Here is a 22,345-nt window from a genome sequence, read left to right as displayed (position 1 = left end):
CTTATATGCTTGAATGTGTCATGTCATTTTTGTTTCCTTGGTTCAAAACAAGTGGCACTTTACACTTCAGGCTAAGAAGTTGACAGTTACGTAACCATGACAACAAAGAGCAGAGGGAGAAGTCCAGGTGACAGGGTTTAACATAAAGCTCTTTGTCCCCATGCCTGAGTCGTCCTTGTGTGTCCTTTTACTTTAAACACCTCACCTCTGTTTAAGCAGATTTATATGCATAAAAAAGTAATTTTATTCAAACATCAGGTATCTGTTTGATTTGGATTTGAATTTTTGAAGCACAACCACGCTTTAGACTTTTTAAGCAGTCTCTTTAGTCTGTATGTATTTATGTCTGTGTAACAAGTGTGTGATGTTGAAACTCACAGCACTTAACATGAGCAGCCACTGAGCGTGCTTTTTATTTCACAGGTGATTGTCTGTGCAGTTCATGTTGATGTCATGGTCCTGGGCCATGTTGGCCCAGTATTCTTAGTTTTTGTGTGTTTTGTTCCCTATTTATGCCTTGGTTCCTAGGTTATTTAGTTAAGATGTTCCTTATTTGGTTACCTCCTGTGTGCCCCTGTGTATCTGTGAGCCCTCGTCTCTCCTTGTGTTTTATTCCATGTTTTCCCCAGCCCGTTATGTCTGTGTTCTCCCCGTGCTCTCTCTCCTCCTGTCTGAACCTCCGTGTACTTCCTGTTTTACTTTGACAGTCTCTCGTCAGTATGCGTCATGTTGTGTTCACTCCTGCCCTGTCTCGTTATGGTTATCTGTGTCAGCTGTGTTCCCCGTGTGTTCCCACTTCCCTCGTTAACCCTCTGTGTATTTATGTCTGCATCTCCCTCAGTTCGGTGTCGCGTTCTCCCTCATGCTGTGTGTGAGTCTCCCTGTGTTTCTTGGGGCGCTTTATATTTAGTTTTTCCCACTTTAGTTTTGTATTACCTGTGATCTGCCTTTCCAGCAATAAAGCTGTGTTCTCTGAGTTTATTCCTCGTGTCCCCGTGAGTGTGCGTTTGGGTCCTCTCCTGCCTGCCACACAGCCGAATCATGACAGTTAGTGTGCAAGAATCTGCGTTTTGGCTACTTCATTGAGTGCGTGCACCTTTAAATCGAGACGTCATCTGGCCTGATTTGAAAGAAACCATTCAAACTCAAGCTTGAAAAACCTTGAAGCTGTGAAAGCCCCCTAATGAAAGAATCATCACTTCTGAATGCAGTTAAGGTTTGTTGGAGGTTTATTGGAAAGTGAGCCAAATGAGAGAAAGAAAACTATGCTTAGGCCTTCTGCCTTTGATTGTGAGATAAATATGTCTTGCAGAACATTCAATAAATTTTGGATTGATTTATCTTTACCATTTATTAGGGATACACATTTCCCTCTGTTTATAAAAGACGCTGGCCTCTTCTTCGTCTTTCACCTTCTGTCACTGATTATTTCGATTTTTGTCACAACGTCCTGAATATTCAAATTGACAAGGGCACACATGTGCTGCTATATCAGCTGCTGATAAAGCCCCATACACAGCCCCACATGCAAACACCGGTGATTGAAGCTCTCGAGCTGTTGTTGTGCACACAGGCTCACACATTTTGGTCATGTGAGAATTCACTTCACACCTCTCGTACCCCTCTCTGACTCTGCTGAGGGCAAGGAGGTTGAAGGGTAAAGCTGCTGCCAGTGTTAAACGGTTTAAACACAGCAGGACTTTTAAAAAATTGGATTTTTCTTCATTTAGCCTCATATTAATCATTATCAATGATGATGGCAGAGTGTTTTGGCAAGGACAAGATGTTTGGCTGATACAAAGGTTGCTGTAAGCTGTAATTAGCCCACACATTCTGAGATTTATATTTTGTTCTTAGATCAAAGATTTTATAGACACATTTATAGACAATCTACTTATATACAAGATGTTTAACATGAGTTATGGCCTGCTCTGGATGTTATGAGATGGACCATCTGTTTTTGAGTAGTTTGCCTCCATTCCTGGAGGAGTGCAGCATGCGGCTGTGCAATGCTGGTTGGTTGTGGCTTTCTTTAAACATGTTGACGCTGCATCTCCCAGGCATGTTCAGTAGGAGGCTTACTGAGAGTAAATCCTGGCCAAGGAAGTATTTGGATGTGCTCCTGATCCAGAAAGGTCTGTACTACTCTGGCAGTGTGGAAGTGGGGATTCTGCCTCACATGTTGATGTGGTAAACTGAACCAAGTCTCAGATGTGCAGGTGAGTTACTTTGTGTTTGGTAAATAAACGACTTCCTGACCTCTTCCTGACTTATTCTTGACTAAATTACTACATTGTTGTCATACTATGACAACAATGTAGTAATTTAGTCTACACTAAAACCGGTAATAGGAAGCAGGACAACAATTACTACATTGTTGTCATACTATGACAACAATGTAGTAATTTAGTCTACACTAAAACCGGTAATAGGAAGAATAAGTCAGGAAGAGGTCGTACTCTATGTGGTAATGAATGGATTGATGATCCTGATATTTAAAAATTCATTATTAGACTAAACAGGTTCTTGTTGTTAAGCATCATCTCATATTGATTCTCTATATTTCGCTGTTTAGCTACAGTATCCTATAGATTTTGTGGCTATTAAAGGAAACACATATTACATCACACTGATACAAACAACATGTGCATCCTCCAGTCTAATAAAAGAAATATTCTCCTTCTTGGTCCTATGTGAATATCTCCCTAAAACTTGAATAACTGGTTGTGCCACATGCAGCAAAAACTACAAAAAGACATTTGTTATAATTGGCAATTAATCTTTCATCATGGTGGAATTTTGGCCCACTCTTCTTTGTAGAATTGTTTCAGTTCAGCCACACTGGAGGGTTTTTGTGCATTAACTTGCTTAAGGTCACCCCAAAGGATCTTGAAGAGACCACTTGTTGTTGTCCTGCATAAGTCAAGTGTGTTTGAGCTTCAGGGTATAAACTAATGGCTGCACATTCTCCTTCAGGATTTTCTGGTAGAAGATGCAAACTTACTTTTTCACACAGGGTCAGGTAGGTTTTTCTCTTATTAAATTAAATAATCTTTTAAAGACTGGAGTTTGCATTCACTTGGGTTATTGTTATCTAATATTAACAATTCTTTGATGGTCTGAAACATGTGGTGCAGGTGAAGAAGCAGACTGTGTTTCTGAAGAGAACTTTAATTCTGGGAAACAAACCATTTGTTTGTATTATGGGTTTGGAGATCTTTGATTTTTAAATCAATTCTGTTAATATAATATTTAATCACTGAAATATGACCTTAAGACAATTAAACAACAATGGCTCCAAAATGTACCTGTTATACTGTGCACATATACAGTTTGAAAGGCACAGTCAAATCATATTTAGCGTTTTAGGGTGTCACAGACTGCAGATTTATATTTCACTGCACAACGACTTGTGAAACTGAGGAGGAAAAAGCACAGTGGCACAGTTTTATGACAGCTGCAGTGGCGTACAGCTACAATAGTCACTTTGTTGTAATTGGTTGCAGAAGGAAGTGTACATCTTTGAAGTTTTGCACTTAAATGCATGTTGTCTTTTTGTGGCATGCTGTTGTTTTTCAAAAAACAACGAGAAGTTGCTTAAGATTCTGCGCAGAGTAAACTTCTCCCTGTTACTATTATCCTCGCTCTGCAAGCCTCTGCTAAAACCCTCCCTCAGGAAAAAAAGTGTTCTCTAAACACATGTCTAAGCTTTATATATGATTTTCGGTCTACAATGACTTAGTATCAACTTATTATCCAAACTTCAAAGGCAATACACAGCTGAGTCATGACAACTGGTTGTACTCTGGGCAGGAAGGCGTGACAGTCCTGGCATTTGCATGGCATTTAATACCCATTAGGTCCATCATCCCTCCCCATTGTGTCAGAACCTGAGAAGGCACAGCTGCAGAGGACTCAGAGTATTTCAGTTCCTCTCTAAACCACACAGTATTTTAAAGAAGAACATACTGGTTCCCGTCAAGAAGTAGAGTGTAAGTAAAAACAAAAATAACGGTGTGATGTGAAAGACTTTAGGCACCAGTGATTTGCATGGAGCCTTAAATACTTTTGTCTGGCCTAACCTATCTCTCTAACTTGAGCTCAAGCAGGCCTGTGGTTACAGCAGTTGCCCAATGATTTCTTCTTTTTCGCCCCTTGCACTGATAGTTGATGTTGCGTCTTTAATATTGGGCCACAGTCTTGCGCAAAGATGCTTTATCATGTGCAAGGGCCAGAAATCAAACTGCCAACCCTGCAAACAGTGAACAAATCACTTTACCCGTACATAACATTACTTTAGAGTGTTTTTCTTTATTTTACTATCATTAGTAGCAGTTTTTCAAAGATAACTGTATTTTTTAGCCTGTTTCCTAAATGCTTTTACATGAGAGCAATCCATATGTCACCAGTGACATAATGCCAGGACTGTTGATATTATTTAATAATTTGTTTATTTTATGATTTAAAAATGTTAGCTGTATGACCTTTAACCTATGGTACATTGTTATCTGGATTATTACATTCAAAATGGCATATGTTTAAACATAAATACATACAAGCATGAATAAATGTCACAATATTTGACTACAGTACCTGAGTGAAAATATGTAGTTACTTTCCTCCACTCAATAGAGGCATCATCAACGCATTAAAAAAGGGGCTACCCATGGTAATTTGATCTCTATAGCACAATTAAAAGCAACAAGGTTGACTACAAAGCAATAGAGTTTTAAGACAGAGTTTAAAAGACTGTAGAGACTTTTCAGTATGAATATTGAGCGGAAGGTTGTTCCACAGTCTCGTGGCTGTAACTGCAAAAGCCGGATCCCCTCCGTGCTTAATTTGAGACCTCAGCTCTATTAAGAGATTCAGGCTAGATGACATCACTCCAGCACTAAAATATCTATTTGATGAATTCAGTCGAGGTGTCAGTAAAGCATGATAATTATCACGTATAAGAATATATGTAAAAACTGAATACAGACATGGATACTCTTTAATGGATTTTAATGATTCTGAAAAAAAGAGAAATCAGGAGGATAGATACTGGCATTTCAGCACAAAGACTGGTTTATATTTTAATCTTACAGTTGTTTTGATGGCTGACTCTATTATTTCCTGATAAAATCTGAAGGGAAGTGTCCAAGCAAGCACGTCTACCACGAATAAGGCTATCTATGATTAACAAATGACAGGAAAAAAAATCCTGCTCTATTATTGCCTTATCGAAAAACGTGCAGTGCAGTGAATATGGCAATGGTCAGTGAAGCCTAAAAGGATTCTGTTTCCCAGTTACCCACGACAACAGAGTACACAAACCAGCAGCTGAGTACACAACGCACTTCTAACTGACTGACTGACTTAGAAAATAGCTTTATTTTGCAGAACTGGTGTCACAAAGACCCATTCGTTCCCATGAAGATTAAATTTACAGAGTAAATTTGCCTTGAAACTGAGTTCCTGTTTGTTGTGACAAATAAGCAGGACGGGAACTACAGGAACAGGGCTGTGTTGGGAAGTCTGAATAAAGAGCTTGAATAAAAATGACTAGACGACAACAATAATGACTTCCTGTCAAGATGAACCCATATGAGTTCAGGACCTGCTAAAACTTTGAACTGAATTTTACGTGTGACACCTCTTTTCGTTTGGCCTCATGCCCCACAGTTCATCAGATGTGACATATAAACCTCCAAAATCTTGTCTCATCTTTAAAAGTTTGGTGTTTTTACAGAACATGGGTAACAAATATTCAGTAAAGTGGCAGTTGAGAGCAGTGAATATTTTAACATGAATGATAGTCTACTTCTGCTGTAGATGCAGTTAAAAAAACTGAATTCAGTTTAAGAACTAATGCATATGATTGTATAAACTAAACAAAAATGTAAGTATGCATTTAAAAAAAATGTCCATGTTAATTCTACAGCTGTGACCTATGCTGGTGCTTTCAGGGGTGATGGAGTCAGACAGAGCACTCCCTGACACTGGTAGAGAGTAATGGTGTTTGACAGGGATATTAATATTTTAACAGCCATGGAGAAGAACTCCTTGCACTCTGCTGCAGATCAGATAAAAAAAAAAAGTACTTTTTAACTCTCTGGATTTTTATTTCAGCTAAAAAAAGGTCAAAGCATTAAATGATTTTGCGCACACTTCAGCGAGCAGCTTAAGGGGTAGAACTTCTTTTTCTATTGTTCCTGCCCAGGACTGTCAGCATGCCAGACAAGTGAGCTGTTATAAGATCGTGAAGTGATTTACAGACGTGGAATTAGTATAAAAACAGTCAGACCACCAAAGAAAGGACTGTAAATTCATGTTTTCTTCTCTTAATCGTGAGCTTTCAAGGGAAAGTCCTGGCCATGGGAAGCTCCTTACATTTGTGGTACGATGAATGGTAGGTGTCAGTAATAAGGATAAATATCTTTGATGTCTCGTTTCAGGGGCAGTATGTTGGTACAGTGAGGCAGTTTGGTTTAAACCTCCTATCACCTGCAGTCTTTTAGAGCAGAGGTACCAAAGAGTTTGAGTTCTCTCCTGGTACCACGTCTTCACCTCCTACAGAATCAGAATCAGAATGGGGTTTATTGCCAAATGTTGAGCAGGTTTACAACATTAGGAAATTGCTGCGGTGCTTCAGTGCAAACATAGTGTCATAAATAGCACTTAAATAGACATGGAAAAAAATAAAAGTAGGGATAAGAATTAAAAGTGCTACGTGGAAAGATATGTGCATGAGATATACATGAGATATATACATGAGAATAAGAATTAAGAGTGCTACGTTGAAAGATATATACATGAGTGCAGGTGGTGATCAGTGCCAAACATGGAATGATGCAGTGACACAGCGTAGGGTCATGTGTTAGTGGCGGGTACAGTCATATGGTTATTGTTCATGTGTCCAACAGCAGAGGGGAAGAAACTGTTCTTATGGCGAGAGGTTCTGGTGCGAATGGACCGGAGCCTCCTGCCTGAGGGGAGCAGGTCAAACAGACTGTGTCCAGGGTAGAGATGGACCGATCCGATATTACGTATCGGTATCGGTCCGATACTGACCTAAATTACTGGATCGGATATCGGAGAAAAATAAAAAATGTAATCCGATCCATTAAATATCACAAAAGCACCTCACAAAACTTGCAACACGCCGTAACTCACCTCAGAACGTTAGCACGTCGGAGCAGTATGCATCACGTGATAGAGCGGCTGTGGCATGCGGGACCTGTCGGTGGTCTGGATAGCATTTGGAGCTTCGCTAGCAACCCGGCATTTCATCTCCGACAAAGTTATCCCGAGAGAAGTAAAGCAAGTGTGTAAGTCCATCTCTGAATGTTTGTAAAGCATTCCTGCGTTAAGCTTAACAAGCGACTGCCTCTCCTGCTGCTACTTCAATCATGAAACTGCTTAACGATCAGCTGATCGGCTTTTCTGTCGCGAGTCCGTGTCTCTAGTTTGCTTTTGGCCCACTTTGCACCAGAAAGAGGAAACCAGCGGCTGAACAACAGCAGCACGTTTAAGCTTGATCAGCTGTTGTTAGAATTTATTTAATATTAATTTCTACACCAGGATCTTTTTCTACGTAGCTGACGGCTGGTAACTGTGCAGGGGCGGATCTAGCAAAGTTTAGCCAGGGGGGCCGATAGGGCATTAACAGGGAAAAGGGGGCACAAAGACATACTTTTCTTTCTTATTCTCATTTAAAATGTCTAGCTTTTAATGAATAATTATCTGACACCCAAAGTTTTAATTTGATGTAAAATGAATAGAAGTCAATTACTGTATATAGTAACTATTAAGTCTAATATATATATATATACCCTAGTAAGCTATAGTACTTTTTCCTTTGGGAAGGTACCATCTGTGCAGTCTGCAATTTTGTTGAAGAAAGATGTTGAATCTATTTAATATTTCTTGAAAAATAATTGATTTCTGTGCATTTTTTGTCACACTGCATCAAATTAAGGTTGATTACGTCGATTAAGCATCATGAGGTGGAGCGTGAGGGGTGGTTCCCTATTTTTTATTTATTTATTTTTGTTGTTGCTGGGAGTTGGAACCCTATTAGTTAGGTTGCTTAATATTTATGCTAAGTACTCTTTAAAATACCAGAATAGGGAGGATGGTGTAGGTTTAAGTTTATTAGATTGATCAGTATTGCTGAACTATGAAATATTTTTTTTGCATACAGGTATAACAGAATAGCTTTAGTGTAGTTGTTGTTTTAAACTTGAGTATGAACTTATACAAAATGCAGCAAGATATTTAAAAAACAGTTTTGTTGATTAAAAAACACTATATCGGATTCATATCGGTATCGGCAGATATCCAAATTTATGATATCGGTATCGGTATCGGACATAAAAAAGTGGTATCGTGCCATCTCTAGTCCAGGGTGAGAAGGGTCAGCTGAGATCCGAGCTGCACGCCGCAATGTCCTGGAGGTGTACAGGTCCTGCAAAGATGGGAGTCTGCAGCCAATCACCTTCTCAGCAGAGCGCACAACACGCTGCAGTCTCTGTTTGTCCCTGATAGTGGCTCCAGCGTACCACACGGTGATGGAGGAGGTGAGGATGGACTCGATGATTGCAGTGTAGAACTGCATCATCGTCCGTGTTGGCAGGTTGAATTTCTTCAGCTGCCTCAGGAAGTACATCCTCTGCTGGGCTTTCTTGATGACGGAGGTGATGGTGGGCTCCCACTTCAGGTCCTGGGTGATGGTGGTACCCAGGAAGCGGAATGAGTCCACAGAGGTGATGGGGGTGTCAGTCAGGATGATGGGGGGGAGTGGGGCTGTGTGCTTCCTGAAGTCCACAATAATCTCCACTGTCTTCTGGGCATTCAGCACCAGGTTGTTGTGGCTGCACCAGGACACCAGACGTTCAACCTCCCTCCTGTAGGCAGACTCGTCCCCGTCCGAGATGAGTCCAATAACGGTGGTGTCATCTGCAAACTTGATTAGCTTGACAGACTGGTGGGTGGAGGTGCAGCAGTTGGTGTACAGGGAGAAGAGCAGAGGAGAAAGAACACAGCCCTGAGGAGAGCCGGTGCTGATGGTCCGGGAGTCCGAGACATTCTTTCCCAGCCTCACATGCTGCTTCCTGTCCGTCAGGAAGTCAGTGATCCACCGGCAGATGGGATCAGGCACATTCATCTGGGAAAGCTTGTCTCGGAGATGGTCTGGAAGGATGGTGTTGAAGGCAGAGCTGAAGTCCACAAACAGGATCCTGGCGTAGGTTCCTGGGGAGTCCAGATGCTGCAGGATGAAGTGTAGGGCCATGTTGATGGCGTCATCTACAGACCTGTTGGCTCTGTATGCAAACTGCAGGGGGTCCAGGAGGGGGGCCGTGAGGGTCCTGAGATGGGAGAGAACTAGGCGCTCAAATGACTTCATGACCACAGATGTCAGAGCCACGGGTCTGTAGTCATTTAGTCCAGTGATCCTAGGTTTCTTGGGGACAGGGATTATGGTGGAGGACTTGAAGCAGGCAGGCACATGACATGCCTGCAGTGAGGAGTTGAAGATGCCAGAAAACACTGGGGCCAGCTCGTTTGCACAGTGTCTGAGGGTGGCAGGAGACACACCGTCTGGGCCGGGAGCTTTCCGAGCATTCAGGTTCTTAAACTGCTTCCTCACATCTGCTTCATGAATATGAAGAGTTGTGGTGGGAGGAGGTGGTGTGAAATCCTCTTTTGTGTGGGGTGAGGAGGGGGGTGTTGTAGGTGAACGGTTTGAAGGTGGTGATGGCTCTATGGAGGGGGGAGAGGTGGGGGAATTAGTGTCCAAAGTGCCTCTATTGTTGGGGCCGTTGGAGGTGTGAAGGCTGCCTGATGGCTCGTCAAAACGGCAGTAGAAGTCGTTAAGGGTATTGGCTAAGAGCAAGTCATCAGTGGAGTGGGGGGGTTTAGGCTTGTAGTTTGTGATATTCCTAAAACCTTTCCACACAGAGGCCGAGTCATTCTCTGAGATCTGCTGCTGCATCTTCTCAGAGTGCTGATGTTTAGCGATGTCCACTTCTTTAGTGAACCTGTACTTGGCCTCTCTGTAGCAGTCCCTGTCTCCGCTTCTGAACGCCTTTCTCTTTTCCAGCCACAGCTTTTTGAGTTTAGGAGTAAACCAGGGTTTGTCATTGTTATAACTCACCCTGGTGCGTGATGGCACAATGCTGTCCTCACAGAAGTGGATATAGGAGGTGACAGTGTCCGTAAACTCGTCCAAGCTGTTAGAAGCAGCCTTCATTGTGTCCCAGTCTGTGGTCTCCAAACACGTGCGAAGCTCCTCCACAGCCTCGTTGCTCCACAGTTTTTTAGTCCTCACGACAGGTTTGGAGAGCTTCAGCCTCTGTCTGTACGCGGGGATTAGGTGGATCATGACGTGGTCAGAAAGTCAAGCTCGGGGCACCGCGCGATAGGCCCCGCTGATCGTGCTGTAACAGTGGTCTAATGTCCTCTCCTCTCTGGTCGGGCATTTAATATACTGCTTATATTTTGGAAGCTCATGGCTCAGATTGGCTTTGTTAAAGTCCCCAAGAGCAATGATGAGAGAGTCCGGGAATGTCCGCTCCGTGTGGAGAATCTGCTCCGCGAGTGCGCACTGAGCTGCCTGCGCATCTGCGTCTGGCGGGATGTAAACAGCGGCCAGGATGAATGAAGCAAACTCCCGCGGAGAATAAAACGGTTTGCAGTGGATAAAAAGATATTCCAGAGAGGAAGAGCAGTGCTGAGCAATCACTGTCACATCTGTGCACCCAAAACATAAGAGTTAGTTTAGTTGTTGCTTTGATTTCAAACTGTTTAGACATCAAAGTGTTCAGCAGAAAAGGCCCCAAATGGATTTGTTAAATGAAAACGCATAGCTTGATGGGGAACTCAACAAAAAACAGAAGCAAACAGAGGGCTTAAAAACATGGGAGGATATAAGGGCAGTGTGGCAACACATGTATGTATTGGTATATTAGATGACAGGCTATCAAAATAAAACAGGAAGTAACAAACAAGGTAAAAAAAACATGGAGATTAGACTGACTTTTGCATCACTTCACGCTTCCTGGATGCCTCTATTGGAAATGTTGGAGAGAATATGATTTTTGACTGTCTTGGGTTGATTTATAAGTTTTTCTTTTCTTTTTTTTCCTGGTAAAATCCTGCTCTCCTCCTTTTTTAAGATAAAGTAACTAAAGAAAATCACCATAATTAGAAATGCATGGAGGAAGAAATGAGAAGAAGGAAGAGAATCACAGTATTTCATTTCTTGAGCAATTTTATAAAAGCCAGCAGCAGTTTCCATCGTGGAGGCTGGGGACTATGGCAAGCAGATGAAATGACTCACTTATATATTTGAGATGATAGTAATAAAGACCATCAGTCTCATTATGCCTGTCTCCTTGACCTAAACTTGTTTGTCTTTACAATACAATGAAAAAGATTCCAAGGTATAAAATCAATCATCTCTCCTCCACACTTTGATTTTTCCTTCTGTTTTATCTTTGCTATCACATTGAATCAACTAGACAGGCGGCTGTCGTCATATCACTGTTCAGGGCATTTGTTGTTGAGACAGTTCGTGATTTGTGGCAGAGTGAACACACCTGCCAGACAAAAATATCTTTGAAGTCTTGCTGCTCTAGGTGAAAGAAAAAAAATGTGGAGGCAACACTTAAAGTCCTCAAATTCTGAATTGGGTTATTTTCTTTTGATTTATTGTTAACTTTTGCTTTCACGCTGATGACTGCACATGATGAAATGTAGTCTCAACCTTTGAAGCTCTTAAGTCTCTTTTCAGAATGGGCAACAGGGAAACTTCACGTCTGCGCAGAGCAGTTCCTCATGAGGACACATTATTAATCTGACACCTGTATCAGCAATGATGTCTCACATCATTGTGTTTAAGGAAAGTAGACAAAATAAAATTCAGTTTTTGAAAGTCAGTAAAAGATGATACGGAGCATTCTGAATACAACATAATTTTTCTTTCATAAATTATGGCCCTTTTAGAAACATCAAGGAGGACAATAAAAGGTTATTGGTTTCACAAACAAATCTGACCCATGCTCATAATTTCTTTTTTTAAGAAGCTGAGATGGATCAGCAGGACTTGGTGGCTACATCCATATTTGCATAGTCACTGGTCCAAAGGTTGTGCACCCATTTGTCCTTTTACATCATTTCATAACTAGTTGATATTGGCAACATCTATTCACCACATAACCAGCCAAAAGTCTCAGACTGACAGCTTAGCTAAAAGGAAGCAGTTTTACCATTTTAGAGCTGTAATAGCAGCAGCATTCTCTTCCTTGACAGAACTCCTCACCAGTGTTGTGGAGTTGTGTTTCGCTTGCAAGTGTTAGTTCAAAATGTAAAATTGAGCCAAATGGGAACCTCCAAGGCTAAAAAATTATGCCAATGCCAATGTTTCTCAAATGGCCACTTGCAGCTCCAAAAGTAGGTCAGCCTTCTTTAAACTACCCACAGCCAGCTACAATATGCATGTGTATCAGTGGATGTATGGCCATTAATTAGAGTTACTGAGTAACTTGTGCTTTTGGAGGACTTAATATGATTAGCCTTCTAGTAGTATTGGTTATTGCCAAATACAAGAAATCCCATTTAAGAATAAGTTTATGCTTACATTTTGATGAGTGAAGGTCTAGAGTCTCTTTCTTAACACTAACTAGCCAATAACTGAGCACAACACTCATCCAAATATGGTCCCAAAATAAAGAGTCAGATAGCAGTGGGTAATATTAATGTCACATCTTTATTATACCGTCTTTGAGTAGAGCTCCATAGCAGCTGATGGATTTCTGTTATAACCTTGGCACAACATAACGTGAACACTTCCATAATTTGATAACTGAGCTGTTGTATTTTATTAGACCTCACATCATCAGAGCTTTCTTTGTTAATGTATTAAATGAATTATTAACAATTTTTTCAAATTTTACATCGCACATGTTGGACAAAGTGGTTAGCAAGATGAAACTCCTTTGTTTACGATGCTATATCACTGAAGCTTGTTTACTTGCTAATGGTCATTGTGTTTCCATATGAAGCAGCAATCATAACTGATCCCAGAGCAGTAAAAGCTGAGACACTGGCAGCTTGCTTTGTATACTGGTCTTTCCTTAGTTAACGGTGAAATACTAGTGCTTTATCCACAAGGAACATGTGCAAACCACCAGAAAAAAAATCTGCTAGCATTTTAGCTTTAGCCCGAGTCTTAACGGGAGATAAACACACTGGTTTGACAGAGAAAGGTGCAGTTTCCTATGAGCATGAAACAAGCGCAACTTTCAGCGAGTTGCAAGAAGGCAGTATGTAAATGATGGATACACATATTAATTGACAGTTGAGATGATGATGATGATGAGATAGCCTTTATTTGAGGAGCTTTATGACATCACTGTCCAAGATGAAAGGAAAGAGATTGCTTTTACTGTGGTACATTTTAATGTCTGTTCCTTCTTCTTTTAAAAAAAAAATATTCAGTGTATTTTTCCCTCTCTTCACAGATTTAAATGATACAAAACAACAGGTGTTACTTCACAAGCACTTTAAAAAAACAAAAACAAATCACAGATTAAACACCTCCTCAACACTTAAAGGACAGCCGAATTACTACTGCCTTTTGTACATCGCAGACATCGCTTCAAAGCGCACAGCAGTTGATGTGTCTGTATCTCCTCTCATAATGCTGTGGATCCAGGGCAAATACGAGGAAAGCTTCATATACACTGCATGCTTGTACCTAGTGCAGGATTTATCATAGGAAAGGATCCCTGCAGCATATATGTCCCCAGTTTCAGGATCTGTGACAGCCAGAGCGCCACCTGCATCCCCAAAACAGACATTCTCCTGATATTCTGTGGCAGCAGTGCAGATCATGTCATCATCTACAGTTGGCGTGAGTGCAAGACTTTCATATTCAGCCCTACACTCAGAGTGATTGGCCAGTGGGACTACGATGTGTTTGAGAAAGGGAGAAGGGGTGAGAAGGGGTCCCCAGCCCCATCCAGTGATAATTCCTGACCCACGCACGGCCTTGGCCAGGTCCTGGCCTCTCTCTGGTAATGGGATGGGGGTCACTTTATCATTTATAACGACAGGCTGCTTCAGCTGGATCAGAGCCAGGTCGTTGTTCCAGTCAGACTGATTCTGAAAGCCTGGATGGAGAACAACCTGCAGGAGGGAAATGCAAAAGTTTGTTCTTAAGTTTGATGTTGCATTTAGCTTTGTATTTTTTTTTCACTTTCAAGCAGTGCTTCCTAACACAGAATAAACGTGTAATGAAGTATGAAGTAAGAGCCATTAAAATGATGACAAATTTCCCGTTGATAATAAATTTTAAGGTCTAAAGACATGTAAGTATGCCAGATTTCAAAGAAGTTCATAAAAAGTGATATATTTTCACATGAATCATTTGGTCTCATTCAGTAGAATTCACATCACTCACCCTGAAGGTTTGAACAAATTTCTTTAAGCTCAGAAATGCTAGCAACTATGTGGTGTTAAAAAGCAATCCTTTCATGACTTAACTTTGACTTTAATGAAAAAGATATCCACATACTTGATTATTTTATAAACTTGTGGAACCTTAAAAACATGGTGTGTATAGAAATGACAGAACAAGAAAACAAAAGAAAAACAAACATATAGTAAAATAATATAATTCTTGACTCTACAACAGTTTCCTTTCCTCACCTTCTCAACAGCAACCTCATTGGAAGATTTAGCATCATCCTTTTTTGTAATTCCCAGGTACACTTTAGGGATGACAGGCTCCTGTCCCTGAATGTCCTCCCGACTCTTCCTAACAAAAAGGTTTCTTCCAGCCGTCAACACCCAGCGGTCAGAGATGAGAGCACCGCCTGCATAACCTCCATCCAGCATGCTCTCAGCAATGTAGACCATGGCCTGCCAGGGCACATGAGGAGCCAGTTTCCCACCAACCATTCGCCTGGAGCGGACAGATGCTGTCCTGGAGGCTGGGAAGTTAACGCAGACATTCTTATTTATAATCCTGTCGATCCTGTCAAATATTGTCTTGGCCTACAGTTCAAGTTTACACAATTTAGTTCATCACAAAAAAGCTTCGCCATCCACATTTTACAAAAACTATTGACCTCTGGAGACCATTTATCCACATACTGGGACATTAGACGTTATACTCGACCGGCACCTCATACTTTAATTCTGCTCAGTAAAGTGTTTAAACTCATTATCAACCTCTTTAAAATACTTTGTGTTAAAAAAGGATACATTTTTTACCTGTGATGTCCGACTATAAGGCACTCTCAAAAATCGACAGTGCACCTTATAATCCCGCGTGCCTTATGTATGAATTCTGGTTGTGCTTACTGACCTCAAACCGATTTTATGTGGTACACGGCGCTCAGCAATCTGTCAAATGTTTTAGTACGACTTTGCTAAGCTACGAACCCGCAATGCTTGATGGACTGTTGGAGCATTACGGCTACCGTAGTCAGGAGCCTCCCGGAGTGATACGTACTGTGCTTCAACATAATATTACTGTATTGTGTGTGTATAAGGACCCCAAAATGGCACCTGTTAAGAGACATGCGTATTAAGCGGATTTTAAACTCAAGGCGTCACGCAGTACAACTTGGGAACAGAGCAGCTGCGAGAAAATTCAGCATTAATGAGTCAATGGTGCAGAAGTGGAGGAAGCAAGAAGAATGAGTTGAATAAAGTTAGACTTATCTGACTGCTTTATTTTTGCTTAATGCGCCTTATAATCCCGTGCACCTTATGATCTGAAAAATACGTATTTGACTTATTTATTTGGCACACTGCAGTTTCATGTTGCAAAGCACCTCTTTTTAACTTTTGTGGATATTATACATGGTTATGCTCAGGATATGTCCATATATTCCACTGCAAATGCCTTTTGGTTAAACTGTCAGCAAGGCATTTGCACTGTTACATTTTTATATAGCTTTAATGCACATAAAAAACTGCTGCTTGTTTAAGTGAAAATACATTGGTGGAGGGTTTTTGCACTGTAAACTATTTTGTCTCGCATCAGTTACATCGTCAGTTATATCGTCATCGCAAATTTTCAAATATATCCATCCATTCAAATTGGTTGAAATTAAACATTTAAAGTAAACTACTGTGCTTTGCTGCAACTCTTAGCCCTACATAATTTGCACAAAAAACAACATTTATGCCCATAATGCTGACTTTAAGTAATGTGATCACATGTACATTTTCCATGTAATTTTGTCACATAAACACAATGTAAACCATTCAATTCAATGGCATCTGGTCAAATGCAAGTACAGAGTATAGATTTGTTGTCCTGTAGTATCTTTGTTTTCATTCATTTTATAGTATAAAGTGCTTTGAGATGACTTTTATTGTCATCTTAATTATTATCTTTTTTAATGAAGCACAAATTTTTTGGTATTCCCATAAATTCTAATTCATTTGTTGTTGTTGTTGTTGTTGTTTTAAAAAACAGCTTGCAATTTTTTCATTGCCTGAAACTGTCACAAATGTTATGTTTGACTCGCTCATCCTGTTTTGCTGCTTTCTAATTTGTTCTCTCTCTGTCTTAATGAGACCTCCTGCATAAACGGATATTTAGAACATGTTTGTTTTAGGCGTAGACCTTAAGGACACTTTGTCAGTTTGAGCATTTCTGCTTTGTTAACAGCACTTTTGCTCTTTCCCATTTTCCCTCAAGTAGAACTTAAACCTAATTAATAAAACATGACCTGCTTGATGTCAGGCTTGTCACGTTTTACTTTGTGCCCTTCAGTCATTAAAGAATATTGTTATCTCTTCCTGCTTTTTCAGCAGAGCTTTTCCATCTGAATACGACACTTTCTTGCTCTAAAAAGCCTTTTCAAAAACAACAGACTTTAAATAATGTATCATGGAGCAAAATATGGAATCTGTTCTCTGTGCTTTTCATCCACTAGTCTTTTGTGTGGCTGAGATAATCATGAAGACCGCTTTGACTAATGTATTGATAGCTCCGTACAGCACTGAAAGACTATCATCAATTTTCTTCTAATTTTACATCCTTCTGGCAGAATTAATATACCAAGAATGAGTTCCAATATTTTGTTCATTTATTGTATTAAGTACAGCACATAATGTATTACAAGAAATGAACAACTTATTATTTTAACACATCACAGCAACAATGAATGGATTTAGTATCTGTGCTACATTTCTTGTTTTCTTTGTCTCATTATGTTAATATTTTTAGTAAACAATAGCATCCTTTGTCTTATTAAAAATGTCTTTCATCACGTCTCCAGTGGGTTCAGTTATCTTTCACTAAAAACTGATTGTTTGGATTATTGTAAAGTTTTTATCAGCTGTTTGGGGAGAAGCAGGGAAGCAGAAGATTTCCCTTTCAAAGGCAGTAGCCTCAGAGCCAAATGAAGGGAAAAAAAGTCACCAGTCCTCAGATCCCTCAGGAAAGCACGTGTCATTTAATGCAGGAGTTATCTGTCTGAACAGCAGCTGCAGAGGAGGTTTCGTTATAACCCAAGGGTGTCAAAGTCATTTTAGTTCAAGGAATACATGAAGCCCAATTTCATCTCAAGTGGGTTTGACCACTAAACTCATATTTAATAACCTGATATTTATAAATTCTTCCCTTTTAGTTTAAAGAAGTATAAGAGCTTTATTGCAGTAATCAAATTGAATGGTATACCCATTTACAGAATTGATGAACAGCCTGCATTTAAAAAAAGCAACTTTGGCAGCTCTCACACCACACTGTGGTATGCAAATGTGTTAGGTTGCAAAAATAGACCAACAATATAGGAAAAAAGTCTAAAAACAACAAACAATTTTTTGCAGCTGTTACTGTAATTTGCAAGCCCCCCCAACTGGCATAATTTGGAGCCCTTTCACAGCCCACTTCTACGTTTGACACAGCTGGTGAAAACTGTTTTTTTCACAGCTTTGAACTTTGTGGGTGGTTGAAGTGAAAAAGCGGCTGCTGCTGCTGATACTGAAGGAAGTGCAGTGGTAAATGTCACAGTAATCTGAGAGTATGGCAGTAAGTCAAAATACGGTTTGTTCCACACTCATTTATCGGAACAAAGCTGGAATGGATTACCATAAAATTTCATGTACACAACAATATCACAGGGGTATTCCCTGTATATTGTCATTTTGTTTTAGTTACGTTTCCGAATTTACAAAATCAGTTCAGTTAGTTACAGTTAATTATTTTTAAAAGTCATGTTTATATGTAATTAACAAAAATGTCTTTTGACATATAGTTGTAGTTTTTAGTTTAGTTTTGGTTAAACTTTACTGAACTTTACTGAGACCCATATTTAAACTGCAAGCGTTTTGATTTTGATTTTTTTAACTTGTGGTTTTTAGAAGCGATGAAATGCTTCTCCAACTGAAAACGCAACATTGAGATAAGAGAATCAGCTTTCAGGGTAACTTGATGATGCTTGAATACTTTTAACTATCCTTGTTTGAATTATTTGACTTTATGCTGTTATTTCTTATTTCGAGGCCAACTGAGCCTACTATACTGGCTGACTGATCTTTAGCTGTGATAACCTCTGATTATTCTGCTGACATTCAAAACAAGTTACTACAATCTGCAAAATGAATGACTTCTTTTTGTAGTAAGTGCTAATTAATGTCAATTGTTAGAATGCTTACATGGATATTTACATCACTGGCTTACTTATAAAGCAAGATATGACATGATAAACATATCTGTTAAATATCAGCTGTCACGGTGAGCCAGTTAGCGTGCTGACGTCTCAGTTTGACTCAAAGCAGCATTGCTTTTTAAGGCTGTTTTTTAAATGCTTGGCTGGTCAAATACTATACCATGCAGAAACCTTTTTGTTACATGAAATATTGAAGTAAAAAGCTTATTTCGAATTAAGAGTATGTGTTACCTAACACAGAGGCTTTCATCCTTTCTTCAGCATGAGCCACATCTGCCAGGCAGGCCCACGCAGCCAGGACGACCACAGTCAGAGAAAACCTTCACACGACAACAAGAGAGAGAAATGATGAATAAAAATTAAATGCCTCTGCTTCTGTGGGTCGGTGGAGCTGGGAGCAGATAAAAAAATAGAATGAGAAACTGTAAGGAGTCAGTTATTTAATTACTGAGATCGATATATCAGCATTGGATTTACAGCATGTAGGAAATGATAGATGACGAATGGAAAACCTTTCATGGTAAAACAATGCTTTGATTTATGGATTGTAATTATTAAGAGATTTGATGAAAACCAAAAAATAATCCAACTTACGCCATTCTGTAGATCATATTCATCTTCTTCAACAATGCTAAGTCTCTTCTGTCGAGTGTGTTGTGCATTTTTCTGCTGGGAGTATTTATATCTGCTCAGAGGCATCACCTCTGCTCTGGAAATTTCTGTTTAGAACAAAAGTATCGATTCCTGAAATCTAAAATAAATAATTGTGCAATCTGACTTTTATTCCTCTATTCAGACGCTCTCTAAAGACTAGAGTCAGGGTGCATACAATCTGGGGCATATCCATCTTTTGTTAATATATATGATATATTTTGTTGTATAATAAACTGAATTAAATTAAGTATAAAAATGCACAATGGCAAAATACCATAGCACAGTGGTAAAACGTGTTAATTTCTGCTGGTTTAGTCTATTTTTTTATTTTTTGTATTTTAACACTTTAGCTCAGCAGTGGATCTAACAAACTGCAGGTTTTGTAATTCTGTGTTTTTTAATTTTGCAAAGTATAACAGTTTGTACTTTGGTCATAGATTTACTTCATAGTTTACTAAAGATAAACAGTGCTGACGGATTCTGACACACTGCTATCACTTGTGGATGAGAAGTATTTTGCAACACTGTGTTCTGTTTATTTTGTTATTACACAAAACGAGGTTCAGATGAATGGGTTTGTCTGTAGGGAACAAAAACGCAGCATTTCATCAGATTCATGGAAGTAAATAGTTACCTTGTGCTGGAATAATTTAGATGTGTTTCATGGTGGGAAGTCCAGAATTGAGGCTTTGGGCATTTATTTAACAGAGGCTGTGTAGAGGTTACTCAGACGTGCGATTAAAACACGTCTGTGTTCACTACAATGTTCTTATTAGTGATTATAACTTTATTTCGCATTGGGAGTGGTCTAACCAAGGTTGAAACTATCAAGAGGAAGAATCATACAGCCTTAATGCCTAAAATGTTGCGATGCGGTGTAAAATGAAATCAGAGTTTTTCAGAAGTAAAGATGGGCAAAGGGCCCAATAAGATAAAAAGACTCTGAGAGAAATCTCTCTGCACAAGAGACAAGGCCGAAAATCGATACTGAACGCCTATGATCTCTGGGCCCTCAGGCAGCACGGCATTATAAATAGTCATGGTTCTGTCATGGAAATCATTGCATGTGCTCAGGAACACAGTTAACTATGCTAGCCACAGACGCAGGTTAAAGCTCTATGACACAAGGAATAAGACATATGTGAACATATGTTTTAATTGCCACGATCTTCACTGGGCCAAAGCGCATCTAAAATGGACTGAATTGAAGTGGAAAAGTGTTCAGTGGTCAGATAAAACAAAATTCGTATTTATTTTTGGAAAACATGGAAGATGTGACCCTCTAAAGGGACTAACAGTGCTAGGTTCAAAAGCCTGCATCACTGATGGTATGGGGCTGTATTAGTTTGGAATTGGCAGTATTGGCACATGTGAAAAAGGCACCATCAGTATTGAAATGTATATACAGGTTTTACAGCAACATATGCTCTCACTATTTATTTTTAAGGGAAAGCGTTGCATATTTCAGCAAGACAATGGTAAACCACATACTGCATCTATTACAACAGCATGACCTGCGTGCAGTCCAGACCTTTCACCAGCTGAAAACAATTTGGAGCATCATCAAACAAAAATATGGCAAAGAAGGCCCAGGACTAGAATCCTATATCAGACGAGGCTGTCCTCAATTTCCTGACATTTATGGGCTGCTGTTAAAAGAAGAGGGAATGCTGCACAGTGGTAAACAGGCCCGGTCCCAAGTTTTTTGAGACATGTCAATGACATCAAATTCAAATTAGACTCAATATTTTCCTTAAAATGACACTTTTTTTAAAAAAAATGTTTGATATGTAAATAAAATATGAGATTTGCATTGGATTCCGCTTTTATTTACATGCCACACAGAATTAGTCTTGTATGTTATAGTGTTTGCAACACGTATTGAGGATTTTTGGACCACTGCGATAGATCATCAAAAGACCAACTGAGGGAACTGCTTATGGACAAATCGTATTCTTCCCTCCAGTAAAGTTCAGACTTGCAGAATCAATGCCAAACTGAAGGGAAGCTGTTTTGGCAGCTTGTGCTGGCCTGACACATTTTATTTTGTGTTCATTTTTTTATGAGTACTGACAGAAAATGTGTGGAGGCCATTATGCTCTCATTCTCAGTCATGCATTAAAAACTATCAGTAACTGACTAGATAGATTTAATATTCATGCTCTGTACTTAAAATATAGTCTAATTGGGTGTGAAGATTTGACTTCTAGGGAGCCCTGAGAAACATTTCCTAAGGGTAATCAGTTTAAGAACATAACTTGGTAGCAAAACCCTAAAACTCTAACACTAATGTCAGGGTAAGTCACTTTATGGCGGCGGTGCTAAGGAGATGACACTCAGGCGAGTGCACTTTTAATTGGGTCAGACACAGAGCTGTTCATTTAGGAAGCCCTTCTGTTCTCTGAAAGTCCACATTTCAACCTCATCACCGTGTCAGTGGGTGCAAACTACTCAGATCATGCAAATATTTTTCTGGGACAGAAAATGTCACAAATGTTTGTTCTTTACCCAGCTTTGTTAGCGGCATTGCTCTGGAAGGCAAGGTTGAGTAAAGTTGCTATGAATCAATCCAGTATGTGGGAATGGCAGGAAAAATGTACACAGACAGAAGTTAAACCTGCATTCTTTATGATGACCAACAGAGGGCGACTCCTCTGATTGTGGAAACAAAGTAAAAAAGAAGGAAAGGAAGGGTTGACAAATCACTAACACATGTGTTGTCCCTGATCTTATAGGAACTTCATTCAGGTTAATACTGCATGTTTTATGTTGGATTATTCACAGTGTGACTCCCACCAGAGCTTGAGCCATTCAGTTTGTCTGCAGGCTTCACACAGCAATAGATACAGTATGTATAGCTGACAGTGCTGTACCACCAAAAGACCTGTCACTCAGGTTGGTAGGCCTCCAAATGTAATCAACCAGAACAGAAACCAGGCTATAGCTCCCTGACTATAACATGGGATATGTCCTATTTATTTGGCAGATTTACAAACCCCTTGAGGATTAAG

At 39.8% G+C, this 22,345-nt stretch overlaps 1 protein-coding gene across 1 annotated transcript; it reads right to left on the bottom strand.

The window, feature by feature from the left end:
* Positions 1 to 12,772: 12,772 nt before the first annotated feature.
* Positions 12,773 to 19,358, bottom strand: hp (haptoglobin). The gene is made up of 4 exons (XM_085402743.1): positions 19,275 to 19,358; positions 18,912 to 19,000; positions 14,698 to 14,981; positions 12,773 to 14,175 (listed from the first exon to the last, which is right to left on the bottom strand). Exons 1-4 carry the CDS (start codon positions 19,340 to 19,342, stop codon positions 13,615 to 13,617), a joined length of 1,002 nt encoding a protein of 333 aa, XP_085258869.1. The 5' UTR covers positions 19,343 to 19,358; the 3' UTR covers positions 12,773 to 13,614.
* Positions 19,359 to 22,345: the final 2,987 nt, after the last annotated feature.

This window comes from Rhamphochromis longiceps, linkage group LG1 (assembly GCF_057381845.1).
Source record: "Rhamphochromis longiceps isolate RC_006_pf linkage group LG1, R_longiceps_female_GT1.1, whole genome shotgun sequence".
NCBI lineage: Eukaryota > Metazoa > Chordata > Actinopteri > Cichliformes > Cichlidae > Rhamphochromis > Rhamphochromis longiceps.
Note: the sequence above shows the minus strand (reverse complement) of the source record. Positions and strands in the feature narration are given on the sequence as shown.

Coding starts and splice junctions, on each gene's coding strand:
- hp (XM_085402743.1), bottom strand. CDS start 19,342: ATGCACAACACACTCGACAGAAGAGACTTAGCATTGTTGAAGAAGATG. Junction 19,001..19,274: donor AATATGATCTACAGAATGGC/GTAAGTTGGATT, acceptor TGTCGTGTGAAG/GTTTTCTCTGACTGTGGTCG. Junction 14,982..18,911: donor GATGAAAGCCTCTGTGTTAG/GTAACACATACT, acceptor TTAACTTCCCAG/CCTCCAGGACAGCATCTGTC.